The sequence below is a fragment of the Aquila chrysaetos genome, chromosome 6 (assembly GCF_900496995.4).
Source record: "Aquila chrysaetos chrysaetos chromosome 6, bAquChr1.4, whole genome shotgun sequence".
NCBI classification, from domain to species: domain Eukaryota; kingdom Metazoa; phylum Chordata; class Aves; order Accipitriformes; family Accipitridae; genus Aquila; species Aquila chrysaetos.
The window spans coordinates 52131297-52149655 of NC_044009.1; the positions used below are offsets into that span (position 1 = coordinate 52131297).

At 41.3% G+C, this 18359-nt stretch overlaps 1 protein-coding gene across 8 annotated transcripts in view; it reads right to left on the minus strand.

Moving 5' to 3' along the window:
• The window catches only part of CACNB4 (calcium voltage-gated channel auxiliary subunit beta 4), a 111838-nt gene that overhangs the window by 20838 nt on the left and 72641 nt on the right, over window positions 1-18359 (minus strand). For 7 of the 8 annotated variants that reach the window (XR_003923945.1, XR_003923944.1, XM_030018088.2 and 4 more), the window contains 7 exons: window positions 13455-13574; window positions 12987-13109; window positions 8925-9055; window positions 6459-6535; window positions 6064-6083; window positions 5869-5949; window positions 3655-3713 (listed from right to left, as the gene is read on the minus strand). Coding sequence is in view for 6 of the 8 variants with exons in the window: in XM_030018088.2 (XP_029873948.1) it covers window positions 3655-3713; window positions 5869-5949; window positions 6064-6083; window positions 6459-6535; window positions 8925-9055; window positions 12987-13109; window positions 13455-13574 (611 nt within the window). In the remaining 2 variants the exon portion in view is untranslated. Of the gene's footprint in view, window positions 1-3654; window positions 3714-5868; window positions 5950-6063; window positions 6084-6458; window positions 6536-8924; window positions 9056-12986; window positions 13110-13454; window positions 13575-18359 lie in introns of those variants that run through there. The other variant, XM_030018093.2, reaches the window with a different exon arrangement.

Below are 18359 nucleotides of genomic sequence, written 5' to 3' on the forward strand. Positions count from 1 at the left end.
AGTAACAGCACTTCTCTTCCCAGATAGTTAAACCATTTATTAAACCTGACATTGCTGAGAGGTAAGGAAAGGCCATGTCTGGACATCTGAGCAGACTGTGTCACTCGTGTCTGAGTGCCTGTGAGTCACTGAACAGAGCCGCTTGCTTTGGGAGACTGCTCCTCCAACGTGTACTCTCCTTTTCCAGACAGGGAGCTGTGCAGATGGGCTAAATGACTCGGCTCATGGTTGAACAGGAGAAAAGTTAAGTTGAGCCACAGCTATGTGTACTGCTGGAGTCTCCTCTTTAACTTAAGGTAGGCGATTTTTTACTTGATCTGTCAGCGAGCTGACAAGAGACAAAAGGTTGTAAAACAAAGACCACACAATCACTTCACTTATAATCCATTTAGGAGGACTGTGATGAGCCAAAGAGCCATGAATAATGAAAAGAAAGCAAGCTGGAAATGACTAGCAGCTATTCCACAGAATGTAAGATTTATGCAGCTCCAAGTGAAATTATCAGACAGAGGGTTAAAAAGAAGTGCAAGTATTTTTCTATATAATACATAAATAAATTTATTGCCAGAAGATACAGTAGAGACCAAAAATATAAATTAGTTTAAAAAAAAGGAGAAATTAATGGATCATGGGTCTAGAGGTGACAATAAAACATGATGGTCCAGATTGCACCTCTGGCTCGGGGAGCTCCTAGATCTCTTACTGCTGGAATCAGAGACGTGTAACAGAGGAAGGACCACAAATGTTCACCTACTGTGCCAGATATAAGAAGCATTTCATTCTTCCTGAGAAAGAAGTAATCCTAAGTATCACTGTTGCTGAAAGATGTTAAGAAAAAAACATGCTTTTGCTATGTTTTATTTACACGGTGTGTAGAGTCAGGCTTGGTCTATGCAACAGTGACTAAACACAATGCATTTAGAAAATGATGCTGTTAGAGCCTCTGCAGGAGCCATTCCCTGAATGCCTTGTGCCAGCCAAGCTGTACCAGACTCCTTTCAGCAGGCCTGCACAGCACAGCCCTCGGGCCTTTCCTTTAGTTCACTGGCCAGAAGAGGATGTTGCAGTTACAAAAGAAGGAGCTGACAGAAGCCAAGTGGATTAGGAGGTAGGGAGGGAGTCCTGCTAGTTCAAGTCTTACTCAAGTCTTTTGAAATGCTCCTCCCTGGACAGTCATTTTCCTTTCTTGGTAATGTGGACCTGTCACAAAATTGCAGAAGAGATAGAAAGAAGGAAAAGGAAAAGGAAAAAGGAATAAAGAAAAAAAAAGGCGAGAGGAGGAGAAAGACTGCAAAGCCATCAAAGTTGGCAGGAGGACCAAAAAGCAGGTGAGGTGCCTGAAAAGGAATTTAATTCATTTTTCTAAAGATACTCAGAGCTAAAGTCAATTGTATCAGCTTGCTTGTGGCATTTAACTTTTTCAATGCTGGAATTTCACACTTCTACCTAATCTAGTTGCCAATATTGCTAACAGCAATAGGATTTCCAAAAAATACCTCACTTCAGGCAGGATCTCTCCCTTTAGCCCTCTGTGCAGACCAAGGGCATGGTGGGGATAAAAACAGAAGAGCAAGACAAGGAGCAGTCCTGCCTCCTATCAAATTAAGCAGCCTAAACGGGCGTGTCTAAGTGCGCTTTACATTTTCTTCTCTGTATTTAGGCACTGCTGATCTTCGTGGGTCAGGCCTCCGCTAAGTACCTTCTCATATAGGATATAAAAATATAACTCATAAAGAATATATTCATAGCAATCACGTCGTGGCAACTGGAGATGACTTATCACTTCCAGTTGCCATGGTTTCCTACCGAAAACAATGACTCTCAGTTACCACTGGCATATCCAACGCTGACAGACATATGCCAACAGCTGGAAGAAAACATACACTGCAGTTCCGTACCTACACCTAATGCAAACGGGCACCGGAGCTCATGCGCTGAGCTGCAGTGGAAGCAGAGCAGTCACACCGCTCAGGAGTGGGGAGAGGACGCACTGACAGGACGCCTGAACAGCTCAGAAAAATGACAAATTTAACTGCAGGCTGCCACGTACAGCGCTTCATCTGTCAGGTTTTAAATCAATCACTATGTTTGTAGGATCTGCTAAAATCACTTGAGCTGGGCAATTAAAAATAGGGGAGGAGATGAGCTATTTTGCACAGAAGTTGATCATTAAACATTCTAAGCTGTTTATGGGTTAGCTCAGCACTGCGATCTCCTCACTGCACCCCAAAAGGTACCTTGACCAAAAATCCTACTCCACCTCTTCTAAACAACACACACTAGTATTTTCACTGTCCTATTGCCAATGTTTTAGGTATTTTCAAACCTGACTTAATGTCATATACTAGCTAGCACAGCATAAGCTCCTGTTCACAGTTAGAATGTACTGAACAAACTAGGATAAAGGAAGGGCAGAACAACCTGAAGATGCAGCAGACACCTACAACTACTGATGAGCTCCAATGGAAAGGAAGAGATGCCATGGACCAAGCCTACATTCCTAGCAAAAAAATCCAAATTATCGCTCTCACAGCTCATCAGGAAATATTCTCCATGTTCCAGCTGAACAAGATGAACGCTCCTTACAATTTTTGAAGTTCTGACACACTTTTTTCTGTATTTTAGTTCTCAGCATTTCCTTCTTCAAACTGCTTTTTTAAGTGGTTTTGACTACCAAGAATATTTGAGTTCATTTTTCTTAGGTGTTGGTCTGAAGCACTGTTACTGCACCCTGTTGAAATCTGCTGTTTCTCATACTTATTTCGGGGCTAGGGTGTGATTAGTTTTATTTAGAGAACATCCTGCTGTACAGGAGCCTGGAACTTCACAACAGGTGCTGGAATGAACCTAGCTCAAATAGAGCAACTTCAAAATAAAATCAAGAGGCACTTACATTTGGTGTCTGCACACTTTAGCGGCTGGCTGAGCTGGTCCAGCAGTACACACTTGTATCCAATGGTTAAGAAATTTTCATACGCCCAAATGATTGTGAATAAAACTGTACTTTTACATGCAATCAAGTCATGCTTTCTCAACTGTTCCACCCACAAAAGGAACTGGACAGCTCTTTGAAAAAGAAAGCAATCCACTCAGTTCAATCTACGCAACATGCAGTCAGCTCAGGCTGCAGAGCAGTGGCTTGGGAGCTCTGGAGAAAAGAGGGCCAGCGGTGAGCCAGGAGCGCGGCTCTGCCAAAAGGGCTGTTCGCTGGGTGGCATCGTTCCCTCCGACTCCCGGCTGAACAAGGGGCACAGCCTGCTTCCCAGGGAGACATTAAAAACCTAAGCCTGGTAATGCCATCTTTAAAGATATTCTGGCACTTTCCATGTGCCCCAGTCACCTTTCATCTAGACGTCTCCTGTAACTTCAGGCTGGTAAGATATTGAAGCAGAATTATTCTATTAAATTAAAGAAATCCTACTACAGACATAGCAGATATGAAGATACGTGCACTTCTGGTAATACGTTAGCTGTGTTCCACCCCACAGCTGGCTGCATTTCGATGTTGATACAAAGCCCGTAAATCAGTTTTGAACATGCATCAATCTTCTTGCATTAAAAAAAAAACCAAACCAAAAACCAAACAAAACCCACCACACTAAAATGTTAGTAACACATGGGGAAAACAAGTGTGAAAAGGACAGTATTTCTCACCTCCCATCAAACCTGTGCTTCAGGAAGTCAAAGAGAGCTTTCTGCATCATGTCTGTCACCTTTGCAGAGGTGAGGAAGATTGAACAGGGAGGATTGACAGGAAGAAAGAGAAGTCAAAAGTAAGAAAAGAGGTAAGTAGAAGGATACTGCCAACAATCAATACCTTTTATAGGTAGCAATCATTTAATTTTCATGCTCTTGGCAGCACGCTTTGTAATAAATACTTGCAAGTTTTCTGACTCATTCTCCAAAATGCGGAACGGAGGATGTGAGAGCTGTCACTCTTTCTGCTCTTGTCTTGACTTACACTGAGGCATTAGAGCATACCTCACCACCTTCCATAGCAATACCATTCCCAACAGGCTTCAGAACATGTCAGAAGCGTATGGGACTATTCGGGTTGAACAGATCATTTGTTTTTTTCCTACAGTAACATTATTAGAACTGGCTTCAAACTTCAGATACAAGATTTAATGTGTTGGATGACTGTTTGAACAGAAGAGAACAACTATTCTCAGAGAGGCCTACAAGCAGAAAAAATGAAGGTTTCCATTCCTGTATAAGGGAAAGCATCTGAGAGAAGCTCAGCCTCAACAGCTGTCATCTACTTTATTGAGTGAGCTCCTTGTCCTTTCCAGGACAGCTCAGGCTGACACCTATTATCTGCCAGTCTAGACAGGAACTTAATCAAAGGCCCCAGGCCTATGGCAGTTTATTTCTCCTAGGTTGTCCTTCAAAATGGTTCTTAGAGAATTTAGTCAGAAAAAAAAATAGTCAAAAGAATTTTCCCAGGTAGGTTGCAAAGTAAGATCAACGTGCTTCTGTTATGCAGACCACTATTTGTAACTGAAATTAATATTGTAACTGCGTTACCATTTATACACCTTTATATGTTCAAGATGTCATGTTTAGTATTATTTTCTTAAACAAAGGTGGGGCAGCATATTTGTACAGGTATGTAGTAACAAAAAGCCTCTATGCCCTCCGAACATGTGAGTCCCTAGGCAAATTAATCTGTGGTGCAGCACCATGAAAGTCAATGGATGAAATTTACTCCTGTCAAGAAACATCACCATAAAATTAAAAGGCAGAGAGTAGAACATGAAGTACCTAATTCCTGCTTTGCTAAACTACACGTTCAATCATTTGTACAAAAAAACCAATGCAAGAACACTGCATTATGCTAATAATGGTACCATGTTGTAATCTTCCAAAAAGAACCATTCCAATATGTTTAATATCCTATAAAGCACTAACAACATTAATTAAGCTAAATGAAGTGTATCTTTGATTTTATGTTCATGTTCCTTTAGTTCCTAATTCAGCAAAACACTTAACAGATGGTTAAGTTCACCAAAATATCCTGCTAAAAGCCTATGCTTGTTTAGCACGTGTTAAATGCTCATTTGAATCTGCAGCAGTCTTGAAAAATGCGTGTCCTGTTTACCTGTGCATGTTATCATACCTACTTCCACGTTGAACACAGGCAAATAATTTAGAAGGGTTAAAGGTTTCTTTACATATATATTTCAATGTACTAATAATCTTAAAAAAAAAAAATATCAAGAAAACACGCTGAAATAATAATCACCAATTCCCATATTCAGTTTGAGGAGCTGGAGAACAAAACTGAATAAGCTGCAATACTCCAGCTACTTCATTTGCCAACACTAAGTTTCATGGGAAGATTTAAAGTTTTTATAAGTGCAAAAAGGAGAACAGTGGGGAAGCCTCTTCAAATTTTTGCTAATTAAGTTCAAAGCATGTGCTAGTTTGACTAAATGTTTACATGTATACAAAAGTCTAGCTAGTTAATTTGACTGGTCCAACTTTTTCTTGTGGTGGACACAATTCTCTTTTTCTTACTTCATTTAATCAAGAATAACTGTACTGAAAATAATGGATGTGCACTGTGTTTAAAGCAATAAAACTGCAAAGAGAGCGGCAGTACTTATGCTACCTGCCCTTCAGCTGAGACATCACAAGTAACAGACACTGTTGCAAGGTAGGAAAAAATTCAGCTGGTACCTTGCCCAAACAGTGCAAAGTGCTAACTATGTTCTTAGTTCTTGTATAACATTTTTGACAATTATTTAAGCCAAGATCACTTTAAATTATCATAAAACAGTTGGACTGGACCACACACACTGAATGTACTAAGGAAGATTATAGGTAAGAAAATACTAACTAACTGCAAATACCTGGAATACATACCTCATAGCCTTTCAGTGATGGACCCACTAAGACAACAGGTCTCATTGATGGTACTACATCATATGGGGGAACATGTTCTGTCTAGAAGAAGAAAACAACTCTTCAGATCATTAATCGAAGAAGATCCATATGAAAATCCTGGGAATTATGTATTAGAATTAAATAAAATAAAATGGAAACAAAAGTAATACTTACCACTTTTTGTTTCTGTTTTGCTAAAAGACCAAATGAGAACTTGGTTAAAAAACACACACTGTGTATAACAACCATAACACTTGCAAACAAAAATCCCTTTGTCAATGCACTTTCAATTTCTCTCAGTTCACCTCCCTTTTGGTCAGCCCTGTTCAAATTGGTCATTCATTCCATTCTGGGGCAGCTGCCACTTTTCCCAAGATTTTTTCCCAGTCCCTTAGCAACTACTGCATGTCTAGAAATAGATGTCTTTCTCCACCTCCGCACGCAAGCACTTTTCTGTAAAATGTCTTAATAAGTCAGCAAAGGGGGGAAACCCGCACTTTTCATGTTCAGTTTTTAAAATAGAAGTATTAGATATAGCAAGAGTTTCCTTAAATAAAATTCTGTCTTACCCGTGGAAGTAGGTGTGGCTCGAAATGTGCCAGAAACCATTTCTCCAAGACTTGAAGAAGAATTTCCACTCGATTTCCTATGGTATCAGAAAGAGCCCCATTAATGCCAAGCACCCAGAGATGCAAATGCGTGAGGTTTCAGATAGTGGCTATGAGAAATTGCCCCCTGAGAAATCACACAGTAAAGAAGAGTCTTCACCCACATTCATGCTGCAGGAAAGCTTCCTCTGAAGCGAGGGGTGAAGGCTACCAGGCTGGGACATGGGGAAACCAAAGAGTCTGTAATGAAGTAGACTTCCACGTCTGGAAAGAGGTGCGTATAGGCTATAAGGGGAGAGCAGGTTCCACTACAGCCTGAGCAAAGCTTTTCTGTGATCTGCCTGTAGGCTGGGAAACGCAGCAGCTCTAGTCATAGACATCTGCTAAACTCAGCGCATAGCCCAGCTCCGCATGAGATCCCCCACCCAGCACTCCTCCGTCTTGCTGGGTCTCTCTACCAGCATGCATGACTAGCTCTCAGGAGGTTTGGGATCTTAACTCGTGCTTTAAAGAGCCTTCGTTGTGTAGCAGCAGTGTTTTAAGTAGCTCCTTTTTCCATTCGCTGTACCTCCCTGCTTCCAGCTAGGCAGTTCTGCCCGTGCCCTGCCCTCCTCTCCCTGTGCGATGCACCCAGCACAACTGCCTGCGCAGCAAACGCCCAGCAGACTGGAAGAGGAAACTGGTTTGGGGAGGGGGAAGATGTTCGGGTGAATCAGCTCTCTAATTCAGCTCATTGCACAAGCAGCCGAGGAGGAGATGGGAGGAGGGAAGGAGAGCTCAGGGCAGAAAGGACTATTTAAGCAACCTGATTGCCGCAGGGGACATACGTCTTTAACACAGTATTTAGTATTTTTCGTTACATACAGACTAACCAGCAAGAGGATACTAGTCCCAATCAGTACTTTGTCCTTGCTTTCTTGCCATATGCTCTCCAGAGCAGGGATTGTTTACTCCTGGACTTGGCAAATCCTTTGCGAACATGTACTAGACTCTAGAAACCCTCTTTAATAGATGACTTTTCACTGTCTTACTCCGACAAAACTAGAATTCCTCTTCATCACATAGAGCCTTAGTATCACAGCTAGTCACAGCTTTTAAAGAAATCTTAAGGTACAGATACTATATGACTACATCTAACAAGGGTGCTCAAAAATAAACTATTTTATCATTATACATTACTTGCAATTTTATCATACAAATCCAGGAGTGTTAGTGCAGACTACTTAAAATCTTACTAGAGATCCTTTACAGTATTTCCCCTGTCTCTTTCATACTTGATTTTATTCCTAATATTCTCCATAGGTGACATTAGACAAAATCTTTGCAAGAATTGGTGATTTGGTGCAGTCATGTCCATTCATAGAAGCAGAGAATTTTTCTAATATGCTGTATCTGAAACAGTATCCTAAACACACTGTTAGTGTCCATCCCTCTGAATTAGATAATCTTCTTTCTGTACATTTCAGATACACTAGCTTCCTCTGAAGCTATTTAAAACATTATAAAAGCAATTTGGAAAAAGCACAATTAATGCTGTTCAATCATTCTAAAAACACTTCCCCAGATGGTTTATACTTGAAATGATTCCTGACCTTGATTAAGTATATTAGTATGCCAAATCCCTAACAGTACTATACAAGCTAAATTATGCTCCTCTTACTGCTATCTATTAGGTCCAGATTCAATTGGCTCACATCTCTTTACTCTGCAGTACTAAAGGTTTTGTTCCCCTTGTTATCTGTATGAACATTTAAATTTTGTTTTCAATTAGTGGGAATAATATGCTAGTAGTAATTTCTTTAAAAAGAGGGAAAAGTATTTTGTGTATTCAGCCAATAGAAGAATGACTTCAGTGACTGAAATGAGATTATGAGAAACCGGTTTTACTTCCTAGACCCGTGACCAAGTTTATATTTTTCCAGAGACTTGCAATCTCCGGCTCTAGCACTGTGGAGACACTAAATTGTCAGGCTGGAAGATGAAGAATTAAGGAAGCTGAATGACATAGTTCATCTCTAAAGTTTGGAAAGTCTGGTTTTGGCCAAAATGGAGAGAAAGAAAAAAAAAGAAAGAAAAAACCCACAACCTTAAGAACATAACAGTCGGGAAAAAAGTCTGGCAGCCTTTGAGCACCAAGCTGACTTTAACCCATGGGGACTTAAAACTCTCTAGCCCTTCAGAAATTTCTGTCATTACCACTCATACCGTATTACTGATTTTTCCTAAAGTCAATACACATTTTTTTCTTGTTTATCATCGTCAATATCTAACACGTCAATTCTCTGCAAATATGTATTTTCATTTGGAATCCCAAATCAAACACTCCTCCAAATGCACTGCAATAAAAAAGAATCAAGTGACCTTTGAAAATATTATCCGGTGTCAGAAATGATTTTAAATTATTTTAAAAGGTTACAGCATTCTTACCCTCCATGGAAACGTCCTCTCTTCTGCTCCTGTTGAATGCGGATATTCTCCAGTCTAAGCGGGCTTGGAATAAAGCCAATCTCGCAGCCCTCCTTAACCAGCCTTCCTATCCACCAGTCATTATTATATTTCTGGAACATAGAAAGGTTACTGGCTTTGGTTCAAAATGCTCCATGTCCGAAACTCCCTTATTTTGTTACCCACAATCCTTAACTCCATACTGGTCAATGAAACCAGACTCACACTGACATTTGAATGCTGGACAATTTGTGTGAATTTAAGTTAAGTTAAAAGGTGCTAGGCAGTATTGAGAAGGTTGATGTCTTCTCTGCAGCTGGACAGCAGTGGAAAGCAGTGTTATCTATGGCAGTACTGGCTTATCTCTTAACTGCCCCAACACATCCTGCTGTGACTTCTCCTTTGACGTCACCAACTAAGGTGCTGAGTGTGATGGTGGTTTAATGAGAAGAACCAATTTCTGGTGAACCAAGGCCACCAAACTACCTCACAGCAGCCATATAAAGCAGTCAAACATAAAAATAACACCTTTAGATTACCATCAAAACCATCGTTATCGGTTCCTTGTAAAATTTAATGGTCCAAACCAAAGACCACCACCGCCATTTTTCCTTCCTCCTTTCCAGGTGCTTTTATGGATGTTATTAACATGTTATCCCTTTGCAAAAGCCTTGTGTGGTGGAAAAGCTCTGCAAACACCATTCTAGAAACCGAAATAAAGAAAAAACAACCTATCCAAGACAACACGGAAAACTTACCAGCTCCAGCAACAAACCAAACTCGTACCTGGTTAATGCTATGGTAGAGCTCTAACCAAAGTTGTGACACCTCTCTACAAATGAGGCTTTTATAGTGCCCCTGCCTAGAAAGAGCTAAACTCTTTGGAGGCATACGCTTTTAAATTTATGACAGTTGAAGAAAAATTCAGCCTTAGGAAGAAATTTTAATATATACCTGAAAGTATAAAATTTAATTTTATCATTAACCTTCAGTAACATATGTTTTTCTGTATTACTGAAAGTCTGGCCTAACTTTAACGATGGAAAGATGAAAAGCAGTATCATAGTGGATGTCATAGTGGAAAAGGATTTGTTGTAGCTGGCTGCCAGCAGCACTTTTGAAGAAAAATATCTGAAAACCTTATACTGTGCTATGGTTCATTAGGCACCTCAGTGCTCAAAACAAACATTACTTTTCACAACCGACTTTCAAGTCATTAAGACCAGTATGAGTATACCAATTTTGTTTGCATGCCTTGAGGAAAAAGTTATCACAGAAGTCTCGTCTTAAAAATGATCAGTTCTCTTGGCCCCACATTCTCAAGCACTTAAGTTCTTGCAGAAACACATAAATACCGTGTCCTAGTTGTCAAAGGTACAACAGTGCCTAACTGAAGTCTCTGAAACATACAGAGCCTCAACATCTTTGAAAAACAAATTAGCCTTTTTATTAAACCATACACACACAAACACATACATACACAGCTAAGGAAATACAATCCTTACACCCTCATCTTGAAAACCTGTCCTCTTTATATAGCTGTTATTTATGCAAGAGGTTCCATTACTTCATAATTTCAACTTTTAAACTATTTATTCTTCATGCTGTTATGACCCTGATTCAGACAATGTCAGTAAGCAAAGCTTAATTTTAAATATGTTGCTTCTGCTTAAGTGGACAGAACTATTTACATTCTTTAAAATAGACAAATACTTGAAAATCTTGCATTCTGCTGTTGTAAATCAGTGAAATCAATCAATGGATTTAAACCACTGTAAAACCTGAGTCCCATAAGCATTACCCATTCTTTTTTTGGTTCTAAATGTACAGCTTGAACATGGGAATCTTTCTTCCATTAGCAGGTGATGGACCTCTGAGTGATGCCTCTAGACATGAGATCAGAATCAGCGTTATGCTGAGAATATCTGCACAATACAAATGATAACGATGCAGCAAGGAATACAGGCTATTTGCATTAGGTCATTACCTCCCATATGTTATTCTTCACATTCAGCATGTGGGAGGACTACAGTTCATTCCTATTGGTTGCCATGCCCATGATTTCTTCTGCATTGTCAGTAATTGTTGCCACTTTATCTTTTAAGTAAGCACATATAGTCTTGTAGGAGACAGATGAGACATACAGGACACATTCTCAATATAGCAACTCATCAGTTACTGCTGATGTTTCATGCTGTCAGCAGGGTGACCTTACTTCTCACCTAGTTTAGCATTATTCTAAAATCTGGAACCATGCTTGTTCTAGTCCAAGCAAGCCTGCCAGATCATTGAAAAACAAATTCTGCAAAGCCTTCTTCCATGCAGCTAGACTCCAGCATGGGGAACCATTCCTGAAATCCTACTGAGTTACAGCCATAGCTTCAGGCAAGCTGAAGGTTTCAGCGTTAACAAAGAAACTATGCTAAACCCTTAGCAGAGCTGACAAATACCAGTAAGCCAGATGGCTTACAGTTTAGTGGCAATGCAATCCTGGCCATTTAAATCTTGGAAGAAAACACACAGAATGCCAAGACGTGGACTTGGGACGCTTTTCTGGAAAAAAGTACAGGGCAGCGCAATAGGAGCTTAGTAAATTAAATTCTATCACTGGCCTGACAATAAAGGTAGCCACATCCTAGGAAAGCCAAGATCAAATACTTGTTTTAATGGTGATGTATTGAGTTATCTGAATGGTTACACAGGACAATGTACACTAGAAAGATAGTACGTCAGGTAGGGTACATTTCTGGTGTGGGTGGGAAAACATCGGGGAAGGCAGTTGAGAAAGTGATCTGAGTGCTGTAATGGATGCACCTGTCTGCATTCAACTCTGCTAGCGAAGGACATTTTCCTGATGGGAAGCAGGTTTAGAAAGTGGCATACATCAAGGGAGTTCAGGTGTGGTGCTAGACAGAACAGAACACAACACATTCTTGGGGAGCTAAGAGGAGGGGCAATCAATTCTGAATGCAGAGACAGGCAGATTCAGATTCAGTGCTCCACTTCCTCAGCAGGGATTTAAGCAGTTCCACACAAATATTTTAAAAAAGCAGCACACAAAAGAAACAAAAAAATCCAAATCAAATTTCCATCTGTTTGCAGCAAATTGAGAAAATGGAACAAGGGAATCAACTGCCTTCCTGTGTCCTTCTCAGGGAGAAAGAATCTAAAGCAAAAACCCCTGTTCTACCACCAACCTCTGCCTCTAGAGGTGCAGAAGCAAGTGTTTTCCTCCTAAATGTGCTCAGTCTAAGGGACATCAGTGCTCTGAAGCGATGACAGACACATTCAAAGAAAGGGACAAATGAGAACTCAACAACCTAAAATAAACCCAGAATGCAGAGATGAAAAAATGTTTTTGCAAGCTGCAAGCCTATGTACAAATCTACAAAACAACAGGGGTTTATGCAAATTTGGAGGGCTCACTTCAGATAAAGAATTGCAGAAAATACGCTCAACATGCAATAAAATATCTTTTTCTCTACCAAAGTTATACTCAGGGCCCATTTATTCACATTCCTTCTTCCTTATTTTAGTACCTGTCCTCTTCAATATTTTCTTTTCTTATTGCATTATTCTAAGTTTTATTTCCTCCCTTACAAACCTATCTGGTGCTTTATTAAGACCTGGTGTCACCTAGTGCTACTCCACTTTCTGATCAACAGAATCCCTTTCTATTACATAATCTCTGATGCATCACAAACTTCATTTGATGAAAATAATCTGGATCTACAATGTTGAAGGGTATTTAAAACATAACAAGATGTCATTTCCTACCTGTGACATGAAAATCCAACAACAACTCAGCAACATCAAGCGTTAAAAAAGTGCAAGATAACCATCCCACAGTGCTGGAACTCTAAAAAGGCTGAAGTACTACCACATCATCACTAATCAGACAGATGTGCTGTGCTCACCTGCCTCCACTCAGCTCTTGGCTCTCTTTTTAATCTGGTATAGCTCAGCCCCAACTTTTCAAATTGTAGTCCCTGGCATATAAAAAGATTCCCTTTCACATTCCCTTTTACTACTTCTTGGTTTTACCTCTTTAATGTGTAGGAAGTCCTTGGCATCAAAAGAGATGGCAGTGCTTGGGACAGGAACATCTTCATCCAGAGCGCCACAGTAACTCACATTAGTCTTAACAGCAAATGCTACTGGTTTGGACTACAAATAGAAACACACATCACAAACAGTGGAAACTTTTCTGAATCAAGAATTGTATCGAATTACCAAAAACCTAGCAGAGGACATTTGACAAACACATCAAAATTCAGACCTAATAATTTCACACATGCCAGCAGAGTTCAGCTCGCCAGACAAGATCCCCATTTATACAAGAGTATTTACACTATATTCCCCCGAACATCTTGTCTGCAGAAAACTTGACTCAATTGCCAAACTACTTCAAAAGATAGCATCATCATTATAAACCAACAGCATGAATTTTAACACTAGGCAAAAGATAAATGCCACATAACTTAGTTATTATTAAAGTTGAAAAGAACACACCTTCGCCCTTTCAAGTTGTATAGCGGCTTGTTGTTCTCTCTCTTGGCGGATTGCTTCCCTATCTTCTTCCAAAGAGACATCAGAGTCTGAAGGTCTGCTTGTGTACGAATCTGCTGAGCCCTGAAATTAAATTCATGTCACTAAGAAAACATATGTAAGAAATAGAAACCCCCTCCCAGTCAGATTCATAAAATACTTTACAAATATTTGTTTCCTAATTTCTTTGAGTGGGTTTTACATATTGTTGCTAGCACAAAAAATCTGCAGAATTTAGCAAAGAAATAACCTGGCTTTACCGATCAGGTGCACTAAGCCAAAGACAAAAATCCCCAGAAAAACCTCTCTCTCCACTCTCAAAGAATCTCTTCGCTTTCTTACTGACATGGTGAAATACAGCTCAGTTGTGGGCACTGTCCAGAAATCTTTATAATATTTAAATCCTGTTTGACAACCTTAGATTCAAGGTTGTCAAGGGCTAGGTCTCATCAAATATAATTAAGGTATTATAAAGTTGGTTAGAATCACCCCTCCCTGTAAATACAGTACCATTGTGTAAGTACTTCCCTCCCCGCTGTGGGTGCCACTCACATAAAGCTTTGCTCGGTGCTTCAAGAGGGAAAAAGTGGCAAAAGTCACATTATTAAAAGCTACTCAACAGGGCAACACAAAAGCTATACAATGATATGAAATGAAAACAGCACATACAAGCAGCAGCAGAATGCAACAGTCTGTAAGGGAGGAAATAAGGTACCACCACAGTTAGATTTTTTTTGTCTGGGACATTATTCAGGACACCTGGCAACATCTGAAGTATGCAGTGGCTTCTCTCTTCTTTTTATAAAGCAACCTGACTCCAGCATCCTACACTGCTTATCTTTATGTTTGTGTGGAGCCAACTAAAAGACAGGGGTTTAATCTTGCAAAAAAGGTAAGGTACAGCAAAGGGAATGTTTACTCACGATGCATCTGAAATACCAATCCCCCTCTCTCCAAAACCTCAAGCACACACTTGACCCAGAAGCCTAGCAAGTCTAGGACTTGAACCTAGACTTCAAGGAGCACCACTGATGGAGGTGTGTACGACTGGGCATTCATACAAAAGGCAAATTTTCACTTTAGGCGGAAACTCCTACAAAGATCTCAAAATCCTCAAGTGTAGGTCTAAATTTCCACTCAAGGTAAATGTTAAACAGGAAATATAAGTCCCTTATCGAGCCATTCCCCAAGCAAACTGAATTTTTACTAATAATTAATATGTCTGTCTGGTGAACGATGGCCTTTGCTTAAGCCAGACTCCAGCCTTGCAGAATCCTGTTCTGTTCCATAAAGCACTTGACTAATTCATGTTTGTGTCGTTAGTCTGCTCCCAGCTTGGGAGACGTCTGCGTTTCACCCTCCCCAGCCCGATGCTCTGCACTGGCGGCAGGTGACATGCAGCAATCACACAGTCCCCAGGTTCTGTATCACAGCACTCAGCTGGGCTGGTAATGACTGCTGTAAAAGTCAGTATATGAAGTTTAGCGTAAAGAGCTGCACAGAGTTTGCATTGTAGTCTTTTTAACCTACATATTTTGCATGTCTTAGGAAAAATAACTACACAAAACCACTATCATAAAAAAACAGAACTTCAAAAGGATCAGGTTAATGCAGAGCTGCAGATCCGGCCCCAGTACTGTACTCAGTAGGGGGAATATATGGCAATGTATGACCACTGCTAAGAGACACTGTTTCTGTTTTTAAATAAGGGAAAGGAGTAATGTGCTGGACTACATATGGTGTATTGTATTATATAACCAGTGTAACAAATGATTTCTAAGTCATCACATTTCTAGCAACAAATTGAAGACATGTATCATATATATCTACGTATTTGTATCTCTATAGAGCTCCAAAATCTGTAACTCTATACGTGTTGCAAAAGAGCCATTCTACAGCATTATGTCTTTCAAATTTTTTTTTCCTTAAACTGATTTACGTCCTGCAGCACAGGAGCACATATTCTATGTAATCTATCATAGAAGTCAATGTTCTGACTCTCCATGTAAACTAACATACTCTTAAATATTGATGTGAATACATATCCATTAGAAGACTTCTGGCAATGAACCACTGATGAGCATATGCTCTCTTCTTGCCACATACTCATAACTTGGCCATAAGCATGGTACTGTCACTAGGGAGGGCAGATTTCCTCTATGTCAAGAACAGGATTTGCCTAACATGAGCTAACACGCAGCTATGATCTTAACGGACCAGAAAAATCCCTTCCCAGGACAGCTGGCCACCCTGCACCCCACGCACCAAGGTGAGCTGGAAAAGGGCAGCGTGCCTCTCAGCAGCCGGGTGTCCGCAAAAACACACGTGTTTGGGGTCCTGAGCTGGAACAAGTCTAACATCAACAGGCTGAAAACCAGCGTTAGCTGCTGGCAGCAGCACAAGCTTTTTCCTAGCTCGGAAGCTAGGCATGCTGCTCTTCCTTCTGCTTCCTTCGGGATGTAGCAGAGACCAGGGAACTCACCAGCCGCAGCACTTGGCTAGACGTGCTCCAAGACACCTCCCGGGCTGCTCAGTGGCTGCCAGTTATTCCTCTCTCCCCATCTTGGGGGCAAGATTAAAACTTCAGCTACCAAATGCATCACCAACAGCGGCATAAGAACATTTCTTCCCTGATCAGAAGTGAGAGTGCAAAGCATGCCAACTCATCACACCTAGGTGAAACGGGTAGCAGGAAACCTCCTGCCTAGCCTACTGTTCCAACCTACATCTCTGTTCAGCAACTGAAGGGGAAGCCTATCAGTGGGAGACTGAATTTATATGGTCAAATATTCTAGTCCTAAAATCATAGCCTGTTCTCCACACCAGAGCCTGCATTGTTCAAAGCAATGGAAAAAAAAAGGGAAAAAAAAAAAAAAACAACCAACACAAAAAACACCCCAAACCCACAACAAAAAAAAACCAGACCAGGAGTTGCAAAGGCAGACCAACTCTGTGGTAGAGAAGAACAGCTTATCATTTATTGTCCACTAAAGATACACCCTGAAGATACAAAATGCTTATAGCTGCTGATCGTCACATTTTTTTACTTACAGACAACAAAGCTTCAATAGCAGCAGAAAGGAAGAAGGAAAAATAATCACACTCTCCAAATAATAAATCAAAACGCATAATAATAAATACAAATAATACATTGCAGCAGGAATGGGCTTCTTTCCAAGATTTTAGTCCTACCTGGCATAATACACTGCAACAGGAACGCACCACATCCTGGCATGCCTGAAGCCTGAGACAAAGCCACTACTGCTGTCACAAGAGTAGCAGACACTGTTCCTCACCCACATGCTCTCTGACCATGTCATTTCCCCCTTAATTTTCTATGTACTGAAAAGTGTATGAGAACAAGGCACAGAACACATCACTGACAGGACAGATATCAGCATCACGCACGTAGGTGGATTGCAGAAATCATCTGTATGGGGAAATGGTGAACAAAAAGTGCACAGGCTCACATCTATATATTTTTTCAAGTCCTCTGGATAGGATTCTGTGTAGCTCTGTAAGGCAATTTAATAGAAATAGATACCTATGCTGGATGCACAGTTTCCCATACTGGCTTTTAGTAGTATATGTTTGAGCACTGACCTATTTAATGCTGTCAGAACAAAGTAGTCTTAACCAAAGCAGCTGATACTGCAAGGCTACCCCAGGCTGCTCTTCAATGCTAATCACTGCCTGTATGCCAAATGATATGGATTGGTACAATCACATCTGCATGATCCTTCTCTTGCAAGTTATGCCAAATAGCAAGTGGCTTATCTGAAAGATGCAGCCCCAGGACTGTGACTCACATGATGCTGAACTGCAGCATCACACTGAAAACAAGGCACAATTCTGCAAATAGCGGCAAGATGGACAGAAAAAGCAGTCCAAGGTAAGTAATGAAAACTGGCATTCTGCAACGTACCGTAAGCATGGGCCAAGGAACGTGAGTGTCCACATTCGGTCAGAGCAGAAGACCAAGCAAGATTAAGGTTTACTTTTCTCAGCTCCATCACTGCCCCACACTGAGCAAGACTACACCATCCTATCGGGTATTGTGATGGGTTGACCCTGGCTGGTTGCCAGGTGCCCACCAAAGCCGTTCTATCACTCCCCCTCCTCAGCTGGACAGGGGAGAGAAAATATAACAAAGAGCTTGTGGGTCGAGATAAGGACAGGAGAGATATCACTCATCACTTACCGTCACGGGCAAAACAGACTCAACTTGGGGAAATTAACTCACTTTATTACAAATCAACCAGAGTAGGGTAATGAGAAAAAAACCGAATCTCAGAACACCTTCCCTCCACCCCTCCCTTCTTCCCGGGCACAACTTCACTCCCGGATTCTCTACCAACCCCCCCCAGCGGCACAGGGGGAACGGGGATGGGGTTTACGGTCAGTTCATCACACGTTGTTTTCTGCCGCTTCATCCTCCTCAGGGGGAGGACTCATCACACTCTTCCCTGCTCCAACGTGGGGTCCCACCCACGGGAGACAGTCCTCCACGAACTTCTCCAACGTGGGCCCTTCCCACGGGCTGCAGTTCTTCATGAACTGCTCCAGCATGGGTCCTTTCCACGGTGTGCAGTCCTTCAGGAGCACACTGCTCCAGCGTGGGTCCCCCACGGGGTCACAAGTCCTGCCAGAAAACCTGCTCCGTGGGCTCCTCTCTCCACAGATCCGCAGGTCCTGCCAGGAACCTGCTCCAGCGCAGGGTTCCCACGGGGTCACAGCCTCCTTCGGGAAACCCACCTGCTCCGGCGTGGGGTCCTCCACGGGCTACAGGTGGATATCTGCTCCACCGTGGACCTCCATGGACTGCAGGGGGACAGCCTGCCTCACCATGGTCTTCCCCACGGGCCGCAG